The sequence below is a fragment of the Apis cerana genome, linkage group LG2 (assembly GCF_029169275.1).
Source record: "Apis cerana isolate GH-2021 linkage group LG2, AcerK_1.0, whole genome shotgun sequence".
NCBI lineage: Eukaryota > Metazoa > Arthropoda > Insecta > Hymenoptera > Apidae > Apis > Apis cerana.
In genome coordinates this window covers 3,835,162-3,855,646 of record NC_083853.1, presented here as the reverse complement: position 1 = coordinate 3,855,646, position 20,485 = coordinate 3,835,162, and the positions used below count along the sequence as shown (strand labels likewise).

Below are 20,485 nucleotides of genomic sequence, written 5' to 3'. Positions count from 1 at the left end.
TCTTATTTTTTCAATGAATGATAAAAAAACATTATATTTTCAGAATGTACTTTAATGTATTTCATAAACTTTTAGAACAACAAACTTGATTTATATGACATTTGTCATGGTACAATATATTTATTTCTTATACATTTGGATTATGATACATATCTTTAATTACAATGATACAAGATTTAAACATTTATGATATAATGAATCCGTGAATTAAAATTGTATTTGTTAATCTTGCAGCATTTACATCAGTGAAAATACTCTATAAGTTTTTTGCAAACTGATCGCATTTGAGCACTGCCACTAATGTGTTTACACGTTTTTCACTTCTGGCAGGCACCTTTATGCATTTTCCCAGTTTGACAACTTTCACAATAACTTTGTGTATACATATTCTCTATATGTGCATACGTTCTCACGTTCATTACCTATATTTATATACGTACGCAATTTGCACTTTTTTTTATGCATCCACACATGTCTTTGTGTCGATAATTATCATCATCAACATTGTTATATAATTATCATACAAACTATATTTATTTATATTTTCTGTTCATTATTGATCACTATAATTATAGACACGTTGTAATATCTCGGATCAATCGCAACCTACAGTCATACTTCGTAATTAAAAGAATTTAAATAGAAATACATTCGCTCAATCGCACAATATCATACAAAACTACATTGTCAAAATGATTACATATATATCTCATTTGGTATGAGTCATCACAACGGACTTATTGAAAAAATAATTTTTTGTACTTATTTATAACTAAAAATAGATCATGATATTTAATTAAATATATAGAAAAAAACTGTTTACATTACATATATTAATGGAATACTTTGACTCAATAAAAATAAGAAATTTGTTCAATATCAAAATTAAACTATCAATTTTTTATGGCAGTAAATAATTTAATATTTACATAATTTAAACTTTAAGTAAAATTCTGTCATGAATTCTGTAAAGTATTTATAATATTATAATAATATTCTTCTATAATTTTTTTTATAAAACAAATCCTGACAAATAGTAATCAATTTATAATACAATATAAAAAGCCTAATTATTTCTGTATATCTCACTGAGCTTATAAAATAAATATAAATATAATCTTTTTATATTATATAAAAATAAAATCATTTGGTTGGAAGCATTTTGATTATGAAATATATCTTCTTTTTCCTTTTCATCTATTAAAAGAAGTATTATATTCATATACTTGTAGTTAATTTAATTTAATAATTGTAAGATATTAAATATATTTTATTTCACACAGCAGAATTAATATTATATTTAATAATAAAAATTATTAAAAATTATATGTATTTGTAAATTATGATAATTATATTTAAATTTTAAAAAAATATTAAGCTCAGAGAGATAAAATATTTTAATACCATTAAGTGTATTTGTAATATATGAATTAATCAACTCATAGCAGATAAAATTTGTTACACTAATGCAGTTTGAAATATTTAACTATGTCACATAAAATCAGTAAATAAGAATTATAAAAAAATTGAAATCATTATAAATCAAAAAAAAAAAAAAATATAATTAAAATTAAATATATAATACAATATTATATATGAAATGATATTAATCAATTACAAAATTACACAGATAAAATCTATAGATACATTTAAAATTTTTAGTTCAAGACAATTTTGATATAGAATATTTTAAAAAATGAATTAAAAATATATTATCATTATTGGACTAGAAACACAAGGCATAATTAAAATTATTATAATAATAATTAATTCTTCATTTTATGTATATTTGAAAAATATTTTTGCAATAACTGCTTTTTTTTAATAACTAAATGTCTATAAAAGTTGTTGATCAATAAATTATTTTATTATTCCAAAGTTGCACTTTTATTTATTAAAAATTGCATTTCAAAAATAATTTAAAAAGATTCTATGACATTCATAACATAATTATTGATTTTATGTAATTTTTATATCATTCTTGAATTTTTAATTTTTCAAATTATTTAGTTTTCTTGCATTAATATTTATGGTCATGTAAAATGAACAAGAAAACAACTATATTTTTATATTATGCTTAATTCATAGCATTTTGATAAATTCAGAATTAATTTTCTTTCAATAAAATTAAAATTTAAACATATAATTTAAATTCTTAAATTGAATAAAATTATATTATAATTTATGAAGTTGAAACTTAAAAAAAATGTATAATCAAATCATCAATAAGCAGAATTATTGCTAAAAAAATTTTCATATAAATATATTCCAAAAAATCCATATCAATCATTGTAAAATACATAGAATAAAATGAAATACTTCTTGGGTACTAATACAGTTAAAAAAAATAATTAAAAATAATACAATAATACAATAAATCAGAACTTTTTCAAGAATGCCAAATATGTATGTTAGAAAACTATAATATATTATAAAATAGAAAATTTTAAATTTGTAAACAATTTCATGCAAACATTGCATAAAATTATCTTTTAATATAAATTATCTTTTTAATATATACATAATTATAATATGATAAAATTTTAAACTGAAAGTATTATTCCAATATATAATAAGCCTCAAACTGACAATACATATACTTAAAGTTTTATAAGCTTATCTTCAGTATGTATGAAGTAACAATAAGATCAATAGTACTAAAAGTACCATGCTAGTAAATAGTAAATACTGATATTATTTAGCATTTAATATTGTGCCAACATAGTAGTATAAGAAATTCCATTTAACAGATAACTTGACTATAGAGTTTATATAATTATTAATATTTTGCAGATACAAAGAGCACAATACGAAAGGACCTTAAAAACGAAATTGCATATCAGTGAACAAAATTATTTACTACTAGATATTCAGAATTATTTTTGAATGATTATAAATATTTTTGATAAAACATGATGACAATTTAATCATGAATTTCATACATATTTGTGAAAGTGCAACTAGCTTTTATTAACCAGTTTGTGCTAATTACTGAAGCAGATTAAAAATCTCTGTGTACTTTTTTTTATTAAATATTTAAAATTTAAAATATAAACATACACACACATTTTGCACATCTTGTTAACTAAATTGAATTTAATTCAAATTATTTCTTGTAGAAAAATTATATAAAATACTATAACATAAATGTCTCAACACTGGGTTCAAATATACAAATAATATACAAGATCTTACTTAAAAATAAAAAAAAACAGAAAACGATTCAAATAATATTATATAATAATAATAATAGTAATATTATAATAATAAAACTTCAATATTTTCAATTCTTTAATGAAATTTAAAGTATAAAAAAATTAATAAATAATATTTTTAATTTATTTATAATAGAATAAAAACTTTTAATTTATTTCTCTGTAATTCTCTTTTTTGACAATTACAGTAAAATTTAATCTTATAATATAGCAAACATTTTCCTTGTCATTTTCATACGAGACGAAAACTAGCTTTCAAACTGGGAATAACAAATTACATCTCTTTTCTTGACTGAATTCTCACAGTGTGCACCATGTATCACAAATAGTTGGTCAGTCCAGATAATATTATTGGACCAATCATTCAGAGTAAATACTAAACGACGTCCATTCCAAATTGTTTAATGTACAGATGTGTCTAAATAATGCATTTGCTAATAAAATATACAAAATGTATGGAATATACATGGTTTCAGAGCTAAATGCGACAATTTGTGCTCATATCTTTTTTGGTTTGTTTGAAATAAATTATTTCAAAGATGACGCTGATGGATAAGTGCATGTACTGGAAGCTGTCTACCCCTTTGATACCTCTGACAACGACCCATACTCAGATCATGACATTCATACACATTAGCCACAGCACCACGTGATGAAAAAAAGTTGGTTGATTCAGTAGTAGGTTGAACTGAGTATGGAGCAGAGATATCAAAGGGTTCCTCCAGTTATTCCATCGGATGGTGACGTCCTCCACACATGCCACAGGACGTGCCACACCAATGAACAGCTCTTAGTGGAGGATAAATCCATAAGCAAGGAACGATCAGTGATAATAATGCCAAACCAAACCATCTGCGTCCACATCCTTCTTCTGTACTACAACTGTATAATTTAATATTGATTTATAATGTATTCTTAATTATGTATTATAAAATCATCCCAAAAATATGTAGTAATGATTTAATTGTCAAATAATTACTGAATACATTATAGATATTAAACATCTATATTTTGAAACTTTCTTATTATTATATTATATTATTATAGAATTTAGATAATCTTAAAAAAGCTAAACAAAAATAATCAAAATAAATATTTCAATAGATTTTACTCACCTGCAAGGATTTTGGGCAAAATCACCTTCAGCATCACTCATACAGTGATATAACATACCCTGAGCACAAGACAGACACGAAATTTTTGCGATTCCTCGTCTAATAGGATCAGGTGCATATTCACAAGATCCCCTAGGATTGTGCTGCTCTGTATATAATTCTTGGCAATGTTTACATCGTAATCGAACGTTACGTTTCATAGTATTTTTAGAAGGTTGAGATACTATAATATCTGGTTTTTTCAAAGAACTGCTGGTATTATGTCTATTTAATCGATCTCCTTTATGATCACCGATGATAGGATATAAATATTCATGATTAAGTGTTGTGAGCTGCACATAAGAGTAGCTATCTGATCCAACATCTTCAGTTGTTGCCAAAGGATGCTGAGATGGTGGCACTTTTATAGATGGTCCACCAATATAATGAATAGGTTTATGGGAATCAGGAAGATCTGAACACTGGGATTGATAATTGGGCACTCGTATTCCATGAGGAGTATCTGATGATGAACGTGATTCTGGTGGTTCCACAGGTAAGTTTAAAGTCTATAAAATAAATTATACATTAACATATTAATAAATAAATTCAATATTAACATGTTACTATTTTTTTTATTTTTATTTAATACATACCATAAAAACATCCTCATCACCAGCATCTAATGAATTGTCATATGTTGAATTGGTCAGTCCTGAATTATAAAAAATATAAAAGAAAAGAAAATATTTTTATATACTTATGTAAAATTAAAATATTAAATTTTAATAATATTTAAAATACAATTAACATTCTTACCATTTACATATTCCACAAAAAGTAGCAATAAAATAACAAATAATGAAATATAAAATAATATTAATACAAAATTTTATCATTATCATCTTTATCAAATTTATTAAAATAAATATTATATTTAAATTAATAATTTACCTTCTAGTAATTCTTCAACAGCTGTACGAACACCTTTATCAAAAGCTCTTGCATCTGCAGCTGTTTGAAATGTTAGTCCAAATCTTTTCTCTCCTGTCCTCCAGTGATGAAAAGTTGGCATTACCTTATTATATTCAAAATCTTTTTTAATTGTACAACTAAGAACAACCTATAAAAGAATAATAATGTATTATATTTACAACAAATACATAAATTATAATGTATTAAATATATATAATATTATAATATATAATTAGTGATAGATATGTTTATTACTGATTGATCAGTGATGCGTTTCCCATAAATAAGGTATTCATGTCTTTTTTTTGCACCAGGTGGAGAACTATTAGAAGATCCATGACTTTGGGCATTAGTGATACTTGTAGTAGATACAGATTGTGTAGTGTTGGTAGTAGAGGCAGTCGTAGTAGAAATACCAGATCCATTGGTATTATTAGACTGATGTCCACCTGAAGAAGTTGGTCTTCGTCTAACCGAAACATTTGCTAAACCACCGCCACTTAGAGGAACCCAACCACCTGAACTATCATCCCTTGTCATTACCTGGGCACGAACCCTCACTAAATAGTTACCACTAAAAATGCCAAAAAAAAAAATTAATATTACAAATTCACATTACAAAATTGATTTATTATTATATTTAATAAAAATATATTTATTAAGAGTAACTTAAAAAAATAAGATTCACATATATTATTTAATGGAAAATAAAAACATTTATTACAAACAGATTTATAAATATTTTAATTTTAACTATAATAATATAATAATATTATAGAATTATATAAAATATATTTTTATCAAACAAGATTTATAAGAAATTAAATTTTATTCACAAATTCTTACTTAATAAAAAAGTTTGGAACCAATATAAGATCGAAATTACTTCAAAGATATTTTAAAAACGCGCAAGACCGACATATACGCGAAAGCGAAGAATCGCTGTTATATACGAGATAGCAGATGTTACGCGCTGACATCGATTTAATGAATGAACGGTCACCCCTACACGGACATAGGATAACACACCAACACTTTGACCGAAATCATACGTTTACTTGTGTAAAATTTTAGATATCTAATGAATATGAAACATTTTCAAGAAGAAAGAATTGTTTCAAATATAAAAAATTTGAAAAACTTAAAGCAAATTAATAAATATGCAAAATGTTGACAAGAGAATCAGTAAGATGAAATCAGTCTGAACTGTCAAGTGCCGCATTGCAAACGTGATATCAAGGAATACAAAATTTAAGCCATAGTCATGAACATAGTCAGGTTTCGAAAGAATTATCAAAAAGTACGACAGACATTGTAATATTACTTACTCCTCCGACGCCTCTGTCATGGTTCGAGCTGTCGAAGCTTTTACTCAATGCCCACTTTTTCCCACACTTCACCATTTTCGTTGCATTGAAAAGACATTCGGCCGCGATTCTGTTTATGGAGCTTTTTTAGGCTAGTGCCAACCACAGGAAGCGCCCCAGTCCTCCTCCCTCTCGCATTCCCCGTAGAGTTCATCCCCACGCCCGACTTGAACTCGCAGTCCACGCCTGCTCCCTTTAGATTTTACCGACCGTCGCTTTCGTTTCGAAAACATCTCTTCTTTTGCATATTCTTTAGCATACTTTCATTAATAAAAATACTAATCATATTGTCCAAATATTATCATATCGCACAATCTTTTTGGTTACAATTCTTAGTCTAAATACAAAAAAAAATATTTGGCAAAACACACGCATCGACGTTCACCCCGTGAAACTGACTGACTATATGGTAGCTATCGACGCTTTTACAATGAAAGCTACCGGTCTGCGCAACAGGATTCATTCATCGATGCTGCTCATACAGTCTTGTTAATAATTAAGCGCGCTAACTCTCTATGGCGGACAATGTACATTTAAATTACTCACAATTCTGTGAAATTGCTTTATAAAATACATTGCAATTTTTATTCTTTTTTTTACTATATAATTTGTGATATTTTTAGATTTTATATAAATTTTAGATTTTAAATAAATTTTAATTATTTTTATATTTTTATATTTAAATTTACATAAAAATCATTTTACATGAAAATTGTATAGCTTCTTATATATACTTGTTATATATTTTATTATTTTTATATATTTTTCTTATTTTATTAAATTAAATTTTATTGTATCATATATTAATAAATAATGTTAATATAAATTTTAATATTTTATATATTCACTAATTGATATATAATTAATTATAAAATATACATTAAATATAAGATTTTTTATTTTATAAAATTTTTTATTATATAAAATATAGAATTAACTTTATTGCTTTATTATTGGCTTGTATATTTAAATACGTCCCTGAACTTGAAACGTTGATTTTCTAGTACATTTATCTAGCCGATGTTAATTCATAATTATGGATCGATAATATAAATTTATACTAAATATTATATCATATCATGTTTAATTTGTTTCTTGAATATAAAATTTAATAATATATGTTCAGAAATATTAAAAATCTAATATATATTTTTTTCATATTAAAAATTCAAAGAAAAAATCAGTTACACCAATAAAATTAATAATTGATAACATTAAACAGTATGATATAATTCAATTAAAAAAGTAAAAATTATAACGCATATAAATTATAAAATAAACAAATTACAGATATTTATTAATATATTTTTCATTATCGATATTTTGTAGTTAAATTCATTTTGATAATTTTTGCAAAGTTATAAAGTATATTTCTTTATTATTAAAAAAAAAGATGTCTGTAGTATATTTAATATATATATATATATATATATATATATATATATATATATGTAAAAAAATTTAAAAAAAAATTAAATTATGTTATAATAATATTAAAATTGTTTTTATAATTTTGTTTTAATACAATTTCTTAATTTATTTCTATAAAATTTATTATAATTAATGATTGATGATTCTCATTCACAATAGAAAATATATATACATTATACTATTCTTATATTCCCATGTAAAAACAAACATTGATTTATATTTTTCTTCAACTATTTTATATATATATATACTTATTTTATACTTAATATATTTTATTATAGAAAATATATCGATAAAGTTTTATAAAAATATGTTATATTTAAAATTTATTATTAAAACTTCTATTTGTACCGCGTTATATTACGTTCGGAAAAACGTCTTTTTAAGTATTTCCGGTTATCAAAAAGTTACTAGTAAGATCTAATTCATTAAAGGCTAATTTTCAACAAATAATATTGTAGAAAATATAGGGAAATTTGAAGATACTAAAATGAAGAAATTTAACATCAAATAGTACAGTCATCTTCAAATTTATTGAAATTAGTAAATTTTCGAACATAAAAGTTCATACAAAGTTTTTAAGAGACATAAATTTAAATAATGCTAATGACCGCGAAAATGTTGACGTTTAAGATTTGTATTAAATTTTATAAATAAACAGTGACTAAAATAAAAATCAAATGAATAAATACCAAATTATTATATGTTGGATTATTATAGAATCTGGAGATAATCAAATATTCATCAGACGATAATCAGACGTGTAGTGTGATATAAGACTTGCTTATTTTTGTGATAATAATTTGATAGTAATATGGCTGGTAATTTTTGGCAAAGTTCACATCAGTAAGATATTGAATATTCTAATAAACTTTCCTTTTTCATTCTTATTTTATAAAATAAATAAATATCTCTTTTAGTCAACAATGGCTTCTTGATAAACAAGACTTAGTGCGAGAACGACAACATGATCTTTCAATTTTTACAGAAGAAGAATATCAAAAATTATTCATCTTTTTCTCCAATTGTAAGCTAAACGTTCGATTAATCAAATAATCGAAAATATTGTCAATGTGACTTTATATTGCGAAGATTAGGGAATTATTATACCTCCAATGTAACTGTATTTGTATCACTTATACAAGTTCATATATTTACATTCGTTTTCAAATAAAAATTTAAATAAAAATTTTCTATATTTTTTCAGTAATACAAGTATTGGGTGAACAATTAAAACTCAGACAACAAGTTATAGCTACTGCAACTGTTTATTTTAAAAGATTTTATGCTCGTAATAGTTTAAAATGTATAGATCCATTATTATTAGCACCTACATCTGTTTTCTTAGCTTCAAAAGTAGAAGAATTTGGAGTTATTTCTCATAATAGATTAATTGCAGCATGTCAAACTGTAGGTATGTAATTATATATATTTATTTATTCTATTATTTATTATATATAATAAATAAAATAAAATAATCAAATAAAAAAATAAAATAAGTTATATTAAAAAAGAAAAATTAGAGTTAAAAAATTATTAAATATTAATTATTATTTCAGTAAAAAATAAATTCAATTATGCTTATTCACAAGAATTTCCTTATCGTGGAAGTCATATTTCTGAATGTGAATTTTATCTTTTGGAACATTTAGATTGTTGTTTAATAGTATATCAACCATATCGGCCTTTATTAATTCTTATTCAAGATATAGGTCCAGATGAACAATTACTTACATTGGCATGGCGTATAATTAATGATAGTTTACGTACAGATGTATGTTTATTATATCCACCACATCAAATAGCTATTGGTAAGAAAAAATAAAAAGTACTTTAATAATATATATATTAAATAAAATGTAATTCATAATATCAATATTTATTATCTTAAATTATTAATTATAGTTTGTTAAAGATATAAAAATATTTTTAGGGTGTTTGCAAATAGCTTGTGTTATATTGCAAAAAGATTTAAAAGCATGGTTTGCTGAATTAAATGCTGATATGGAAAAAATTCAAGAAATCGCACGATATATCATTAATTTATATGAACTATGGAAAACATATGATGAAAAAAAAGAAATTCAAGGTTTATTATCTAAAATGCCAAAGCCTACGCCATCACCACCACAGCACTGACAACAAGTTCTTTTATCATCTAATATTTGGGACTGACTAATTAAAGTAAACATTTTTACTTTTGTTAATTATGTTTAAATGACGAATGAACTGGTTTAATTTATGAAATATTAATTTTTATATTTGTATTATATTTTTACCATAATTATTTTTTTAAACAAAATTATTCTAAATAAAAAATAAAATAAAAATAATGGAATATCTTGTATATTTTGTATAATTTAAAAAATTAATTTTATTAAATGAAAAATAAATTCTAAAATTACAAATATTATTGACAATCTGTAGTTATGTAATAAAAATAAAAGTTTTCTTTCTAAAGTATCACAATATATATTTGTTTACTTAATTTACTTTTGAGATATTATTAATAATTAATAATGGTTAATAATCATTAATTCAATCTGAAATTTTGATAAAGAAATTTATACAGATTAATAAAAATTATCTATATCTATTATTTATCTTAATTAATATAAATTATCTTAATTTATCTAAATTATTAATTATACTTACAATTTGTTTTTAATTTATGACATTCAAATTTATATTTTATGTATTATTTTTTGATGTATAATATTTAATAAGTCATTTATCTTACAAGTATTAAAATTAGAAAAATACATTATAATTCAAGATGAAATTTTACTATAAATTTGTTTGTGAACAAATATAATTGCTTTCTAAAGTTATTCTTACTATATTAACTGGAACCTTTAGAATATCGTTTCCAAAATTTTTTTACATCATCATGTCCTGCTTTTGTAACTACCATTGTCCGTTTTCTATAAAAACAAAATTTTATGTTATAAGTATTTATTTATTTAACTCTAAGATAAATATAAAAATATTATCTAAAAATAAACCTTTCACTTTGCCAAATTAATACTCCAGTAGAAAGAGCATGATCTCTAAGTACTTCAAAATCAGTTTGAGAAAGAAATTGACTGTATAAAACTCCTTCACTAAATATAAATCTATTCCTTTCATTTTCCCACAATTTAATTTGATCTACTATAGTAGGAGGTAAAATTGGAGGACCTGCCTCTATCATTTTACTGTGAGCATGTTGCTGCAAATAACTGTTAATATAGCAAAATTCAAATTAAGTGTTTTCTGCAATATCTTACTATACTATATTTTATTATAATTTTAGCATATCTTAATATATTTTATATATAAATATATATAAATATAATTTTGTTATATACCCAACAATTTGTGTAGCAGTAATTCCACTTTTTAAGGCTTGACGTACAGAATCTCTTGTTAATATTGATACAACTAAATTTGGAAATCTATAAACAAAATATTTTAATTATATTTTTATTAATTATAATTATTATATTTTATACAAAATATCATTCAATATAAAATATTTAATTTTTTTTAATATACCTATATAACATTTCACAAAATAAACCAAGTAAAGCAACTTGTAAATTTGAATTTGTATAAGCATATACTCTGTAATTTGTTTCAACAACAATATAACCTTCTTTTTCTGGATCTCTAGATAATGGTTTGTTTTGTCCAGTTGCAATATTTAATGCTAATCTTGTAGGATAAAATCTAAGGATATTCATTATTTAATATAACTTTATTTAAAATGAATAAATTTATATTATTTTAAATAAAAATTAATTTTAATAAAAAAATATATTTTACCTTCCTGCTTTTCGTTTCCGTTGATAAACGAGACCAAACTCTCTTAAATGTTGCAAAAATGTTAATAAACCTTCAGACATTCCTTCAGTACTATAATCTTTACCAAGTGTTGAAAAATTTAATTGAAATAAAAAAGTAAGACATTCAACCAAATCAAGTCCTCTTGCTTCTATTGTATCTAAATATTGTAAAATAAAATACCACACCTAAAACACATTTAAAACAATAAATATATCATTAAATTTAATAATTATCTTTAAATACCTGTGATGCAGTTTCCAATAATAAAAATTGAAAACCTGCTTGTGTAATAACTGGGCTTCCATCAGCTTCATCTCGCTTCATTAATCCAGCATGTAAAAGAATTCTAACAGCATCAGCAGATATACCTAATATAATAGCAAATAAAATACAAGATAATATTATTTCATATTAAAATTTTAAAAAACTATATTTTTTCTTATGTTAGATATGTTCATGTATTATATTAATTTCAATTAAATTACCTTCTTGTTGCTGTGAACCAACCATATAATGTAATACACATTCCCACCTTTCTAATGCATATGAATCTAAAAATGCAACATCTCTAGGTTTGCTATCAGTTTCTAATTGATTTGACATTGTCCATGGTTTTCCACCGCCCAAAAGAACAATTTTTAAGTTTTTCTTGAATGTTATATTTAGAATCCATCCAGGAAGTCCACCTGGTATTGATGCTTCATTCCACACATTTAGTTCATTAAGTATTAGAACTACTTTTTGATGTTCTTCAAAATGAAGTTTGGAACACCAAGAAGCAATGACTGCTTGAGGAACAGGTTGTTCAACAAATAATAATCTCATAACATAATGTTTTGCTATTACTGGCAATTCACGAAAAACAGCCAAACAAATTGGAGGATTATGATATAATTTGTTTAACACTTCTGATGGACGTGATTTTAAATATTCTTGAAGATTTTTACATTGCAATCCAGTAGGTCTTAACAAATTTTTTCCACTTATTGTATTTGACATTATTTTTTATATTTAATAAGGAATTACATGTAGCATCAAGTAGTATTTAAAAAATTTTCAATTTATTATAATCAATATAAAATATTTTATTTTTTTTATATTTAACCTTTATATACAGAAAAAAGTATAAATTACTTTAATAAATCACATGAATAATATTATACTTTATATAAACATTACATTGCGAATAATTATAATTATAATTATATACAATAATTATAAAATTAATATCCACACTTTTTGTTTTCTTTTCAATTAAACGTAAGTAAGCGCGGCATTTAGCACAAGTGTATTATTTATATCATAATCTATATAAGATATAGAAGATATACAAATACATTTTATTTTCCTTTAATTTTATTGGTTACAATAAGTAATTGCGTTCACAATTATACATATTATTCACTGAGATCAATTACTAGATGTAAATAAAATCATATGACTAAAATTTAGAAAAATTAGATTGAAGTCATATGATCAAAATTTCAAAATATAAAATATTATTTTTTTACATATTAACTTATTTACAGAATTATTTATAATACAAATATAAATACAATATAAATATAATATAAATATAATAATAAAATAATAAAATAAATTATTTCTGAAATGAAAATTTATAAATATATTTTTATGAAAAGATGGTGTTCATAAATATTGTGAAAATTTGTATAATGATATAAATCGATCTTCATACGACATTTTGACAATTATTGAAATTACATTTATTATGTTATTTGATTTATTTATTTTGATTAATTCGAATAGATAAACAATCTATATTAGATCTGTATTAAATCGAAGTTTAATTTATATATTTAAAAATAATTTCCATAATATATTTTGGTTTAAAACTTAAAAATCTAACTAGTGTATTTTTTATTTTAATGTTGATAAAGAATTTTAAATAACATCTAGCATACTTCATATGACAATACAGCAAGCAGTGCATTGCGTATATTTTAATTCTTACAAAATATAGAATGATTTTGTAATGTTGTAAATACAAAATGTATTCAATTTGTAAAAGTACTCATCCAGCTACAGGTGTAGAACATGCAATAACATGTTATTTCTTTAATCGTTCAGAAAAATGTCTTGTAGTAGCTGGCGCAAACATTATTAGAGTATTTCGTTTAATTCCAGATGTGGATATAACAAAAAAAGAAAAATATACAGGTACTTTTTATTAATTATTAATAACATAAAAAAGGAACAGAAAGTGATAAAGTTAAAAATAAAATCAATACCTTATTTTTTTTAGAATCACGTCCACCGAAAATGAAATTAGAATGTTTGTCTCAATATACTTTACATGGAAATGTCATGTCAATGCAAGCTGTAACTCTTGTTGGATCACAAAGAGATTCTCTTTTATTAAGTTTTCGTGATGCAAAATTATCTGTTGTAGAATATGATCAAGATACACATGATCTTAGAACAGTATCTTTACATTATTTTGAAGAAGAAGAAATACGAGTAATTAATTTTAGAATATTAATAAAAATTTTAAACATATATTTTCTAAATTAACAAAAACAAAATATTAATTAATAATAAAATAATTAAAAATGATCTAAAATATTATATAATTTTTATTTATTTTTAGGATGGATGGACAAATCATCATCATATTCCTATAGTTAGAGTAGATCCTGAAGGTAGATGTGCAGTAATGTTAATATATGGTAGAAAATTAGTTGTATTACCTTTTAAAAAGGATCCAAGTCTTGATGATGGAGATTTGTTAGATAATTCAAAAGCATCATCTAATAAAACTCCTATATTATCATCATATATGATTGTATTAAAATGTTTAGAAGAAAAAATGGATAATATAATAGATTTGCAATTTTTACATGGTTATTATGAACCAACATTATTAATATTATATGAACCAGTAAGAACATTTTCTGGGTAAGTTTTTAAATATATTTAATTAAATTTATTTGATTTAATTTTTATTGATTTTTTATAAAATAATAAATATAATATATATATGTAAAATTTTAGTCGCATTGCAGTTAGACAAGATACTTGTGCTATGGTTGCAATATCATTAAATATTCAACAAAGAGTACATCCTATAATTTGGTCTGTATCAAATTTACCATTTGATTGTTATCAAGCAGTACCAGTAAAAAAACCACTTGGTGGCACTTTAATTATGGCAGTTAATTCTCTTATTTATTTAAATCAAAGTATACCACCATATGGAGTATCCCTAAATAGTTTAGCAGAAACAAGTACAAATTTTCCATTAAGTTTGTATTAAATATAATTAATTTAATGAATTTTTCAAATATTCATATATTCAATATATTTAAAATTTTTTTAATAACGTTTTATAATTACAGAACCACAAGAAGGGGTAAAAATAAGTTTGGAAGGTTCACAAGTTGCATTTATATCTTCAGATCGTTTAGTTATTTCATTAAAAAGTGGAGAATTATATGTATTATCTTTATTCGCAGATAGTATGCGTTCAGTAAGAGGTTTTCATTTTGACAAAGCTGCAGCAAGTGTATTAACATCTTGTGTGAGTGTAATAATTTAATTTATTTATAAATGAAACATTTTTATTATACATTATATATATATATAATTTAATAATTATATAATTAATAATTAAAAAAACATTATTATATAGAATAATACAAAAATTTGTAGGTGTGCATGTGTGAAGATAATTATTTGTTTTTGGGATCACGACTTGGTAATTCCTTGTTATTAAGATTTACTGAAAAAGAACCAGAAAATTTGCAAAATACAAATGAGAATGAAATAATACTTGAAGAAAATGAAACTGAAGAAACTCCAGCAAAAAAAATAAAACAAGATTTTATAGGAGATTGGATGGCATCTGATGTATTAGATATAAAAGATCCAGAAGAATTAGAAGTGTATGGAAGTGAAACACATACTTCCATTCAGATTACATCATATATATTTGAGGTATATTTTTATTTCTTATAATAAATAATTTAAAAAAACAAAATATTTATTATATTAATATATAAATTATATAGGTATGTGATAGTTTATTAAATATTGGACCTTGTGGTAATATATCAATGGGTGAACCAGCTTTTTTATCAGAAGAATTTTCACATAATCAAGATCCTGATGTTGAACTTGTTACAACTTCTGGTTATGGTAAAAATGGAGCACTTTGTGTTCTTCAACATTCTATTCGACCACAAGTAAGTATAATAAATCTAAATTCTATTCAATAATCTATTCAAAATGTATTCTATATTATGAATTATAATAAAAATGTAAATATCATATATTATATTAAAAGATGCTAATGAATACTACCATGACTTTATCTATTAATTATAATTAATAATCATAAATTATATTTATTGAATTTATAAGATTTATAAGTTATAAATATACAATTATATATATATGTAAAGATATTGTTTAATTTCAAAATAGGTTGTGACTACATTTGAATTACCAGGATGTGAAGATATGTGGACTGTTATTGGTACATTGAATAATGATGAACAAATAAGACCTGAAGCAGAAGGAAGTCATGCTTTTTTAATTTTAAGTCAAGAAGATTCAACAATGGTATTATATGTTTATATAATTATTATATTTTTATCTTTAATTGTGTATATTATTTAATATTATTAAGCATATGTTATTTAATATTAAAATATATTTAGATATTACAAACTGGTCAGGAAATTAATGAGGTAGATCAAAGTGGATTCAGTACACAGGGAAGTACAATATTTGCTGGAAATCTTGGTGCAAATAGATACATAGTTCAAGTTACTCAAATGGGTGTACGTCTTCTACAAGGAATTGAACAGGTGATAAAATATTGTTGTGATAATACTTTAAAAAAATCTAAATATATTTATATCATAAATAGATCCAACATATGCCAATTGATCTTGGATGTCCAATTGTCCATGCAAGTTGTGCAGATCCTTATGTGACATTACTTTCTGAAGACGGTCAAGTTATGTTATTAACTCTTAGAGAAGGACGTGGAACGGCAAGATTGCATGCTCAAACAGCTAACTTATTATTTGTAATTTTTTTATGATATATCTATAATATATCTATAATATATTATATTGCTATGTTTTCAATTGTATTTTATAATATATAATATTGCTATGTTTTAATTCTATTTTAATTTAATTAATTTTTTTACTTTAATTAATCATAGCGACCTCAAATAGAAGCACTATGTGCTTATAGGGATGTTAGTGGAATATTTACAACACAATTGCCTGAAAATGTAGAAGATGAAGTACCTGAAGAAGAACATAATATAGAAGAACCACCTATTGTTGGTAATATTGATAATGAAGATGATCTATTGTATGGTGATGCACCAGCTTTTCAAATGCCTACACCATCACATACTAAATCATCTGAAGGAATATTTAAAAGAACACCTTGGTATATTTAATGATTTAATTAATCAATTTAATTGAATATTTAAAATATAACATTCGAATATTTTTACTAGGTGGCAAAAACATTTACAAGAAATAAAACCAACATATTGGTTACTAGTATATAGAGATAGTGGAACTCTGGAAATTTATTCTCTTCCTGATTTACGCTTATCCTATCTTATTCGTAATTTTGGATACGGGCAATATGTATTGCATGATAGCATGGAATCTACGACATTACAAACAACACCTGTTAATGAAATTCCTAATCCTGAAATGCAGGTATTGTAAATAATTAATTAAATTAGTATTAGTATTAATTAAATTTAATATTTTTTTTATTTTATATTTATTAAAAAATATATTATTAGGTGCGTGAAATTTTAATGGTAGCATTAGGTCATCATGGAAATAGGCCAATGTTATTAGTACGACTTGATTCTGAACTTCAAATTTATCAAGCATATAGATATCCAAAAGGTCATTTAAAATTAAGATTTAAAAAGTTAGATCATGGTATAATACCAGGACACTTAAGGTACATATATTTTTTTTAAATTATAATATATATTCATTTTCATGATTCTTAATTATTAATTTATTTTTTAGACCAAGACCAAGGGATGAAGATATGCCTGCAATGAATGATACTCGACATTGCATGATGCGCTATTTTAGTAATATCGCTGGATACAATGGTGTATTTATTTGTAGTGATTATCCGCATTGGATATTTCTCACAGGACGTGGCGAATTACGTACACATCCAATGGGTATTGATGGCCCAGTTACCTCATTTGCACCTTTTAATAACATAAATTGTCCACAAGGTTTTCTATATTTTAATAGAAAGGTATCGTTAATCGTATCAATATTTTATTTTTATTAATATTTTTTATTATTATAATTATTATCGTTATGTTTATTTTTGTATATAGATTAAGTTAAAATATAATTATATTTTTTTATATTTCAATTTTAGGAAGAATTAAGAATATGTGTTTTGCCAACTCATTTATCATATGATGCTCCATGGCCTGTTAGGAAAGTACCATTACGATGTACACCACATTTTGTTACATATCATCTTGAAAGTAAAACTTATTGTGTCATAACGAGTATAGCTGAACCGCTTAAAAGTTATTACAGATTTAATGGTGAAGATAAGGTACAAATACAAATATAACATTTAAAGCTATTAGATAATAGATAATATTTTTATTATATTTTAGGAATTTACAGAAGAAGAACGACCTGATAGATTTATTTTTCCTTCACAAGAACAATTTTCAATAGTATTGTTTTCACCTGTTTCATGGGAAACAATTCCTAACACTAAAATTGAACTTGATCAATGGGAACATGTTACTTGTTTAAAAAATGTTTCTTTAGCTTATGAAGGTACACGATCTGGTTTAAAGGGTTATATAGTATTAGGTACAAATTATAATTATGGAGAAGATATTACAAGCAGAGGAAGAGTAAATTTTATTTTTATATATTAACTGCAAATATATGAAGAATTTAAAATCCAATCTAAAGTGTAAATCATATTTTCTGAAAATGATTTAATTGTTCAAAAATTTTTTTATTAAAATTGTTAAAATTTTCAGTTGACAAATTAATTAAGTCATTATTAAATTAATGAAATAGTGATTTAATTCATTTATTAAAAAATATGATTTACATTAATTGATTTCTAAATTTTCTACTAAATTTAATTTTATTTGAAAATTTATTTTATAGATACTCATATTTGATATAATTGAAGTTGTACCTGAACCTGGTCAACCATTAACAAAAAATAGATTTAAACAAATTTATGCGAAAGAACAAAAAGGTCCCATAACTGCAATTACACAAGTATCTGGCTTTTTAGTCTCAGCAGTTGGTCAAAAAATTTATATTTGGCAATTGAAAGATAATGATCTTGTTGGAGTTGCTTTCATAGATACACAAATTTATATTCATCAAATGTTAAGTATTAAAAGCTTAATTTTAATAGCTGATGTATATAAATCTATTAGTTTATTAAGATTTCAAGAGGAATATAGAACATTATCTCTTGTTAGTAGAGTAAGTAAAAATTTTTTTGTTATCTTTTATTTTTACAAAAAATAAATTTAAAAAAAATTTTTATAGGATTTTAGACCAGCTGAAGTTTATACTATTGAATATTTAATTGACAATACTAATTTAGGATTTCTTGTTGCTGATGGTGAAAGTAATATAGCTTTATTTATGTATCAACCAGAATCGCGAGAAAGTCTCGGAGGACAAAAATTAATTAGGAAAGCCGATTTCCATCTTGGTCAAAAAGTAAATACATTTTTCCGTATAAGATGTAGAATTTCGGATCCAGCGAATGATAAAAAGCATTTTTCTGATGCAGATAAAAGACATGTTACAATGTATGGTGAGTTCAATTTAAATATGATTGTAAAATTCCTTGCATATATTTAAAATTATAATATTTTTTATGATATTAGCATCACTTGATGGCAATCTTGGTTACATTTTACCTGTACCGGAAAAAACATACCGAAGATTACTTATGTTACAAAATGTCTTAGTAACACACATTTGTCATATTGCTGGTTTAAATCCCAAAGCATATCGGTAATTATATAAAGAGATTATTTGTAAAAATTTAAGTAACAAATATTTAATGCAATAATTTTTTTTTTTTTTTTAGTACTTATAAAAGTCACATTCGAACTCAAGGTAATCCTGCAAGAGGTATAATTGATGGTGATTTAGTTTGGCGTTATCTGTATTTACCTAACAATGAAAAAATAGATGTAGCAAAAAAAATCGGTACACGTGTACAAGAAATAATAGAAGATCTAACGGAAATAGATAGACAAACAGCTCATTTTTAAAAAAAAATATCTTTTTATTATTTCAAACCTACACTCCATTTTAAATAGATTTTTTTCTATCTAATGAAATATTTAATTAAGGAATATTTTTCTATTTAAAATAATAATAGTTATAATTGTATTTATATTTTTTATAAAATCTACATTTTTAGAAATTTAAGTTTATTGTAAACATAGCTGAAATTTTAAATATGTATGTATATCATATTAAAATGAATTTTGTACAGATCAAGAATATAGTGATTTTTTAAATTGCTAAAT

At 23.5% G+C, this 20,485-nt stretch overlaps 4 protein-coding genes across 10 annotated transcripts; 2 read left to right on the top strand and 2 right to left on the bottom strand.

Annotated features, from left to right (window-relative positions):
* Nucleotides 1-34: 34 nt before the first annotated feature.
* Nucleotides 35-7,078, bottom strand: LOC107997558 (sprouty-related, EVH1 domain-containing protein 1). Of its 3 annotated transcripts, none has more exons than XM_017056245.3 (6): nucleotides 6,613-7,078; nucleotides 5,540-5,858; nucleotides 5,264-5,432; nucleotides 4,966-5,024; nucleotides 4,331-4,878; nucleotides 35-4,097 (listed from the first exon to the last, which is right to left on the bottom strand). In XM_017056245.3, the coding sequence occupies exons 1-6, from the start codon at nucleotides 6,630-6,632 to the stop codon at nucleotides 3,941-3,943; spliced, it is 1,272 nt and encodes a 423-aa protein (XP_016911734.1). In that variant the 5' UTR covers nucleotides 6,633-7,078; the 3' UTR covers nucleotides 35-3,940. The 3 variants fall into 3 exon arrangements, with proteins under 3 accessions (XP_016911734.1, XP_016911735.1, XP_028522375.1); XM_017056246.3 differs by having other exon boundaries at nucleotides 4,966-4,991; nucleotides 6,613-7,072; XM_028666574.2 differs by lacking the exon at nucleotides 6,613-7,078 and adding an exon at nucleotides 6,131-6,541.
* Nucleotides 7,079-8,574: 1,496 nt separating this feature from the next.
* On the top strand, nucleotides 8,575-10,553 carry LOC107997482 (cyclin-C). Its single transcript, XM_017056093.3, has 5 exons — nucleotides 8,575-8,928; nucleotides 9,003-9,109; nucleotides 9,290-9,496; nucleotides 9,642-9,893; nucleotides 10,016-10,553. Exons 1-5 carry the CDS (start codon nucleotides 8,897-8,899, stop codon nucleotides 10,219-10,221), a joined length of 804 nt encoding a protein of 267 aa, XP_016911582.1. The 5' UTR covers nucleotides 8,575-8,896; the 3' UTR covers nucleotides 10,222-10,553.
* On the bottom strand, nucleotides 10,432-13,301 carry LOC107997483 (general transcription factor IIH subunit 4). 3 transcript variants are annotated; one of them, XR_009828921.1, is made up of 8 exons: nucleotides 12,396-13,298; nucleotides 12,154-12,278; nucleotides 11,890-12,095; nucleotides 11,620-11,793; nucleotides 11,433-11,519; nucleotides 11,088-11,303; nucleotides 10,738-11,006; nucleotides 10,432-10,625 (listed from the first exon to the last, which is right to left on the bottom strand). XR_009828921.1 is itself a non-coding variant. In XM_017056094.3 (7 exons), exons 1-7 carry the CDS (start codon nucleotides 12,907-12,909, stop codon nucleotides 10,925-10,927), a joined length of 1,404 nt encoding a protein of 467 aa, XP_016911583.1. In that variant the 5' UTR covers nucleotides 12,910-13,298; the 3' UTR covers nucleotides 10,432-10,924. The 3 variants fall into 3 exon arrangements, 2 of the variants coding, with proteins under 2 accessions (XP_016911583.1, XP_016911584.1); XM_017056094.3 differs by having other exon boundaries at nucleotides 10,432-11,006; XM_017056095.3 differs by lacking the exons at nucleotides 10,432-10,625; nucleotides 10,738-11,006 and having other exon boundaries at nucleotides 11,128-11,293; nucleotides 12,396-13,301.
* Nucleotides 13,302-13,813: 512 nt separating this feature from the next.
* LOC107997544 (cleavage and polyadenylation specificity factor subunit 1) lies at nucleotides 13,814-20,484 on the top strand. 3 transcript variants are annotated; one of them, XM_017056223.3, is made up of 20 exons: nucleotides 13,815-14,091; nucleotides 14,177-14,391; nucleotides 14,522-14,829; nucleotides 14,926-15,176; nucleotides 15,270-15,451; nucleotides 15,583-15,867; nucleotides 15,942-16,115; nucleotides 16,357-16,494; nucleotides 16,593-16,742; nucleotides 16,805-16,966; nucleotides 17,108-17,343; nucleotides 17,414-17,624; nucleotides 17,714-17,880; nucleotides 17,952-18,195; nucleotides 18,325-18,510; nucleotides 18,575-18,823; nucleotides 19,089-19,418; nucleotides 19,485-19,758; nucleotides 19,832-19,961; nucleotides 20,038-20,484. In XM_017056223.3, exons 1-20 carry the CDS (start codon nucleotides 13,923-13,925, stop codon nucleotides 20,222-20,224), a joined length of 4,248 nt encoding a protein of 1,415 aa, XP_016911712.1. In that variant the 5' UTR covers nucleotides 13,815-13,922; the 3' UTR covers nucleotides 20,225-20,484. The 3 variants fall into 3 exon arrangements, 2 of the variants coding, with proteins under 2 accessions (XP_061927753.1, XP_016911712.1); XR_001766024.3 differs by lacking the exon at nucleotides 20,038-20,484 and having other exon boundaries at nucleotides 13,814-14,091; nucleotides 19,597-19,758; XM_062071769.1 differs by lacking the exons at nucleotides 19,485-19,758; nucleotides 19,832-19,961; nucleotides 20,038-20,484 and having other exon boundaries at nucleotides 13,814-14,091; nucleotides 18,575-18,743; nucleotides 19,089-19,246.
* Nucleotide 20,485: the final 1 nt, after the last annotated feature.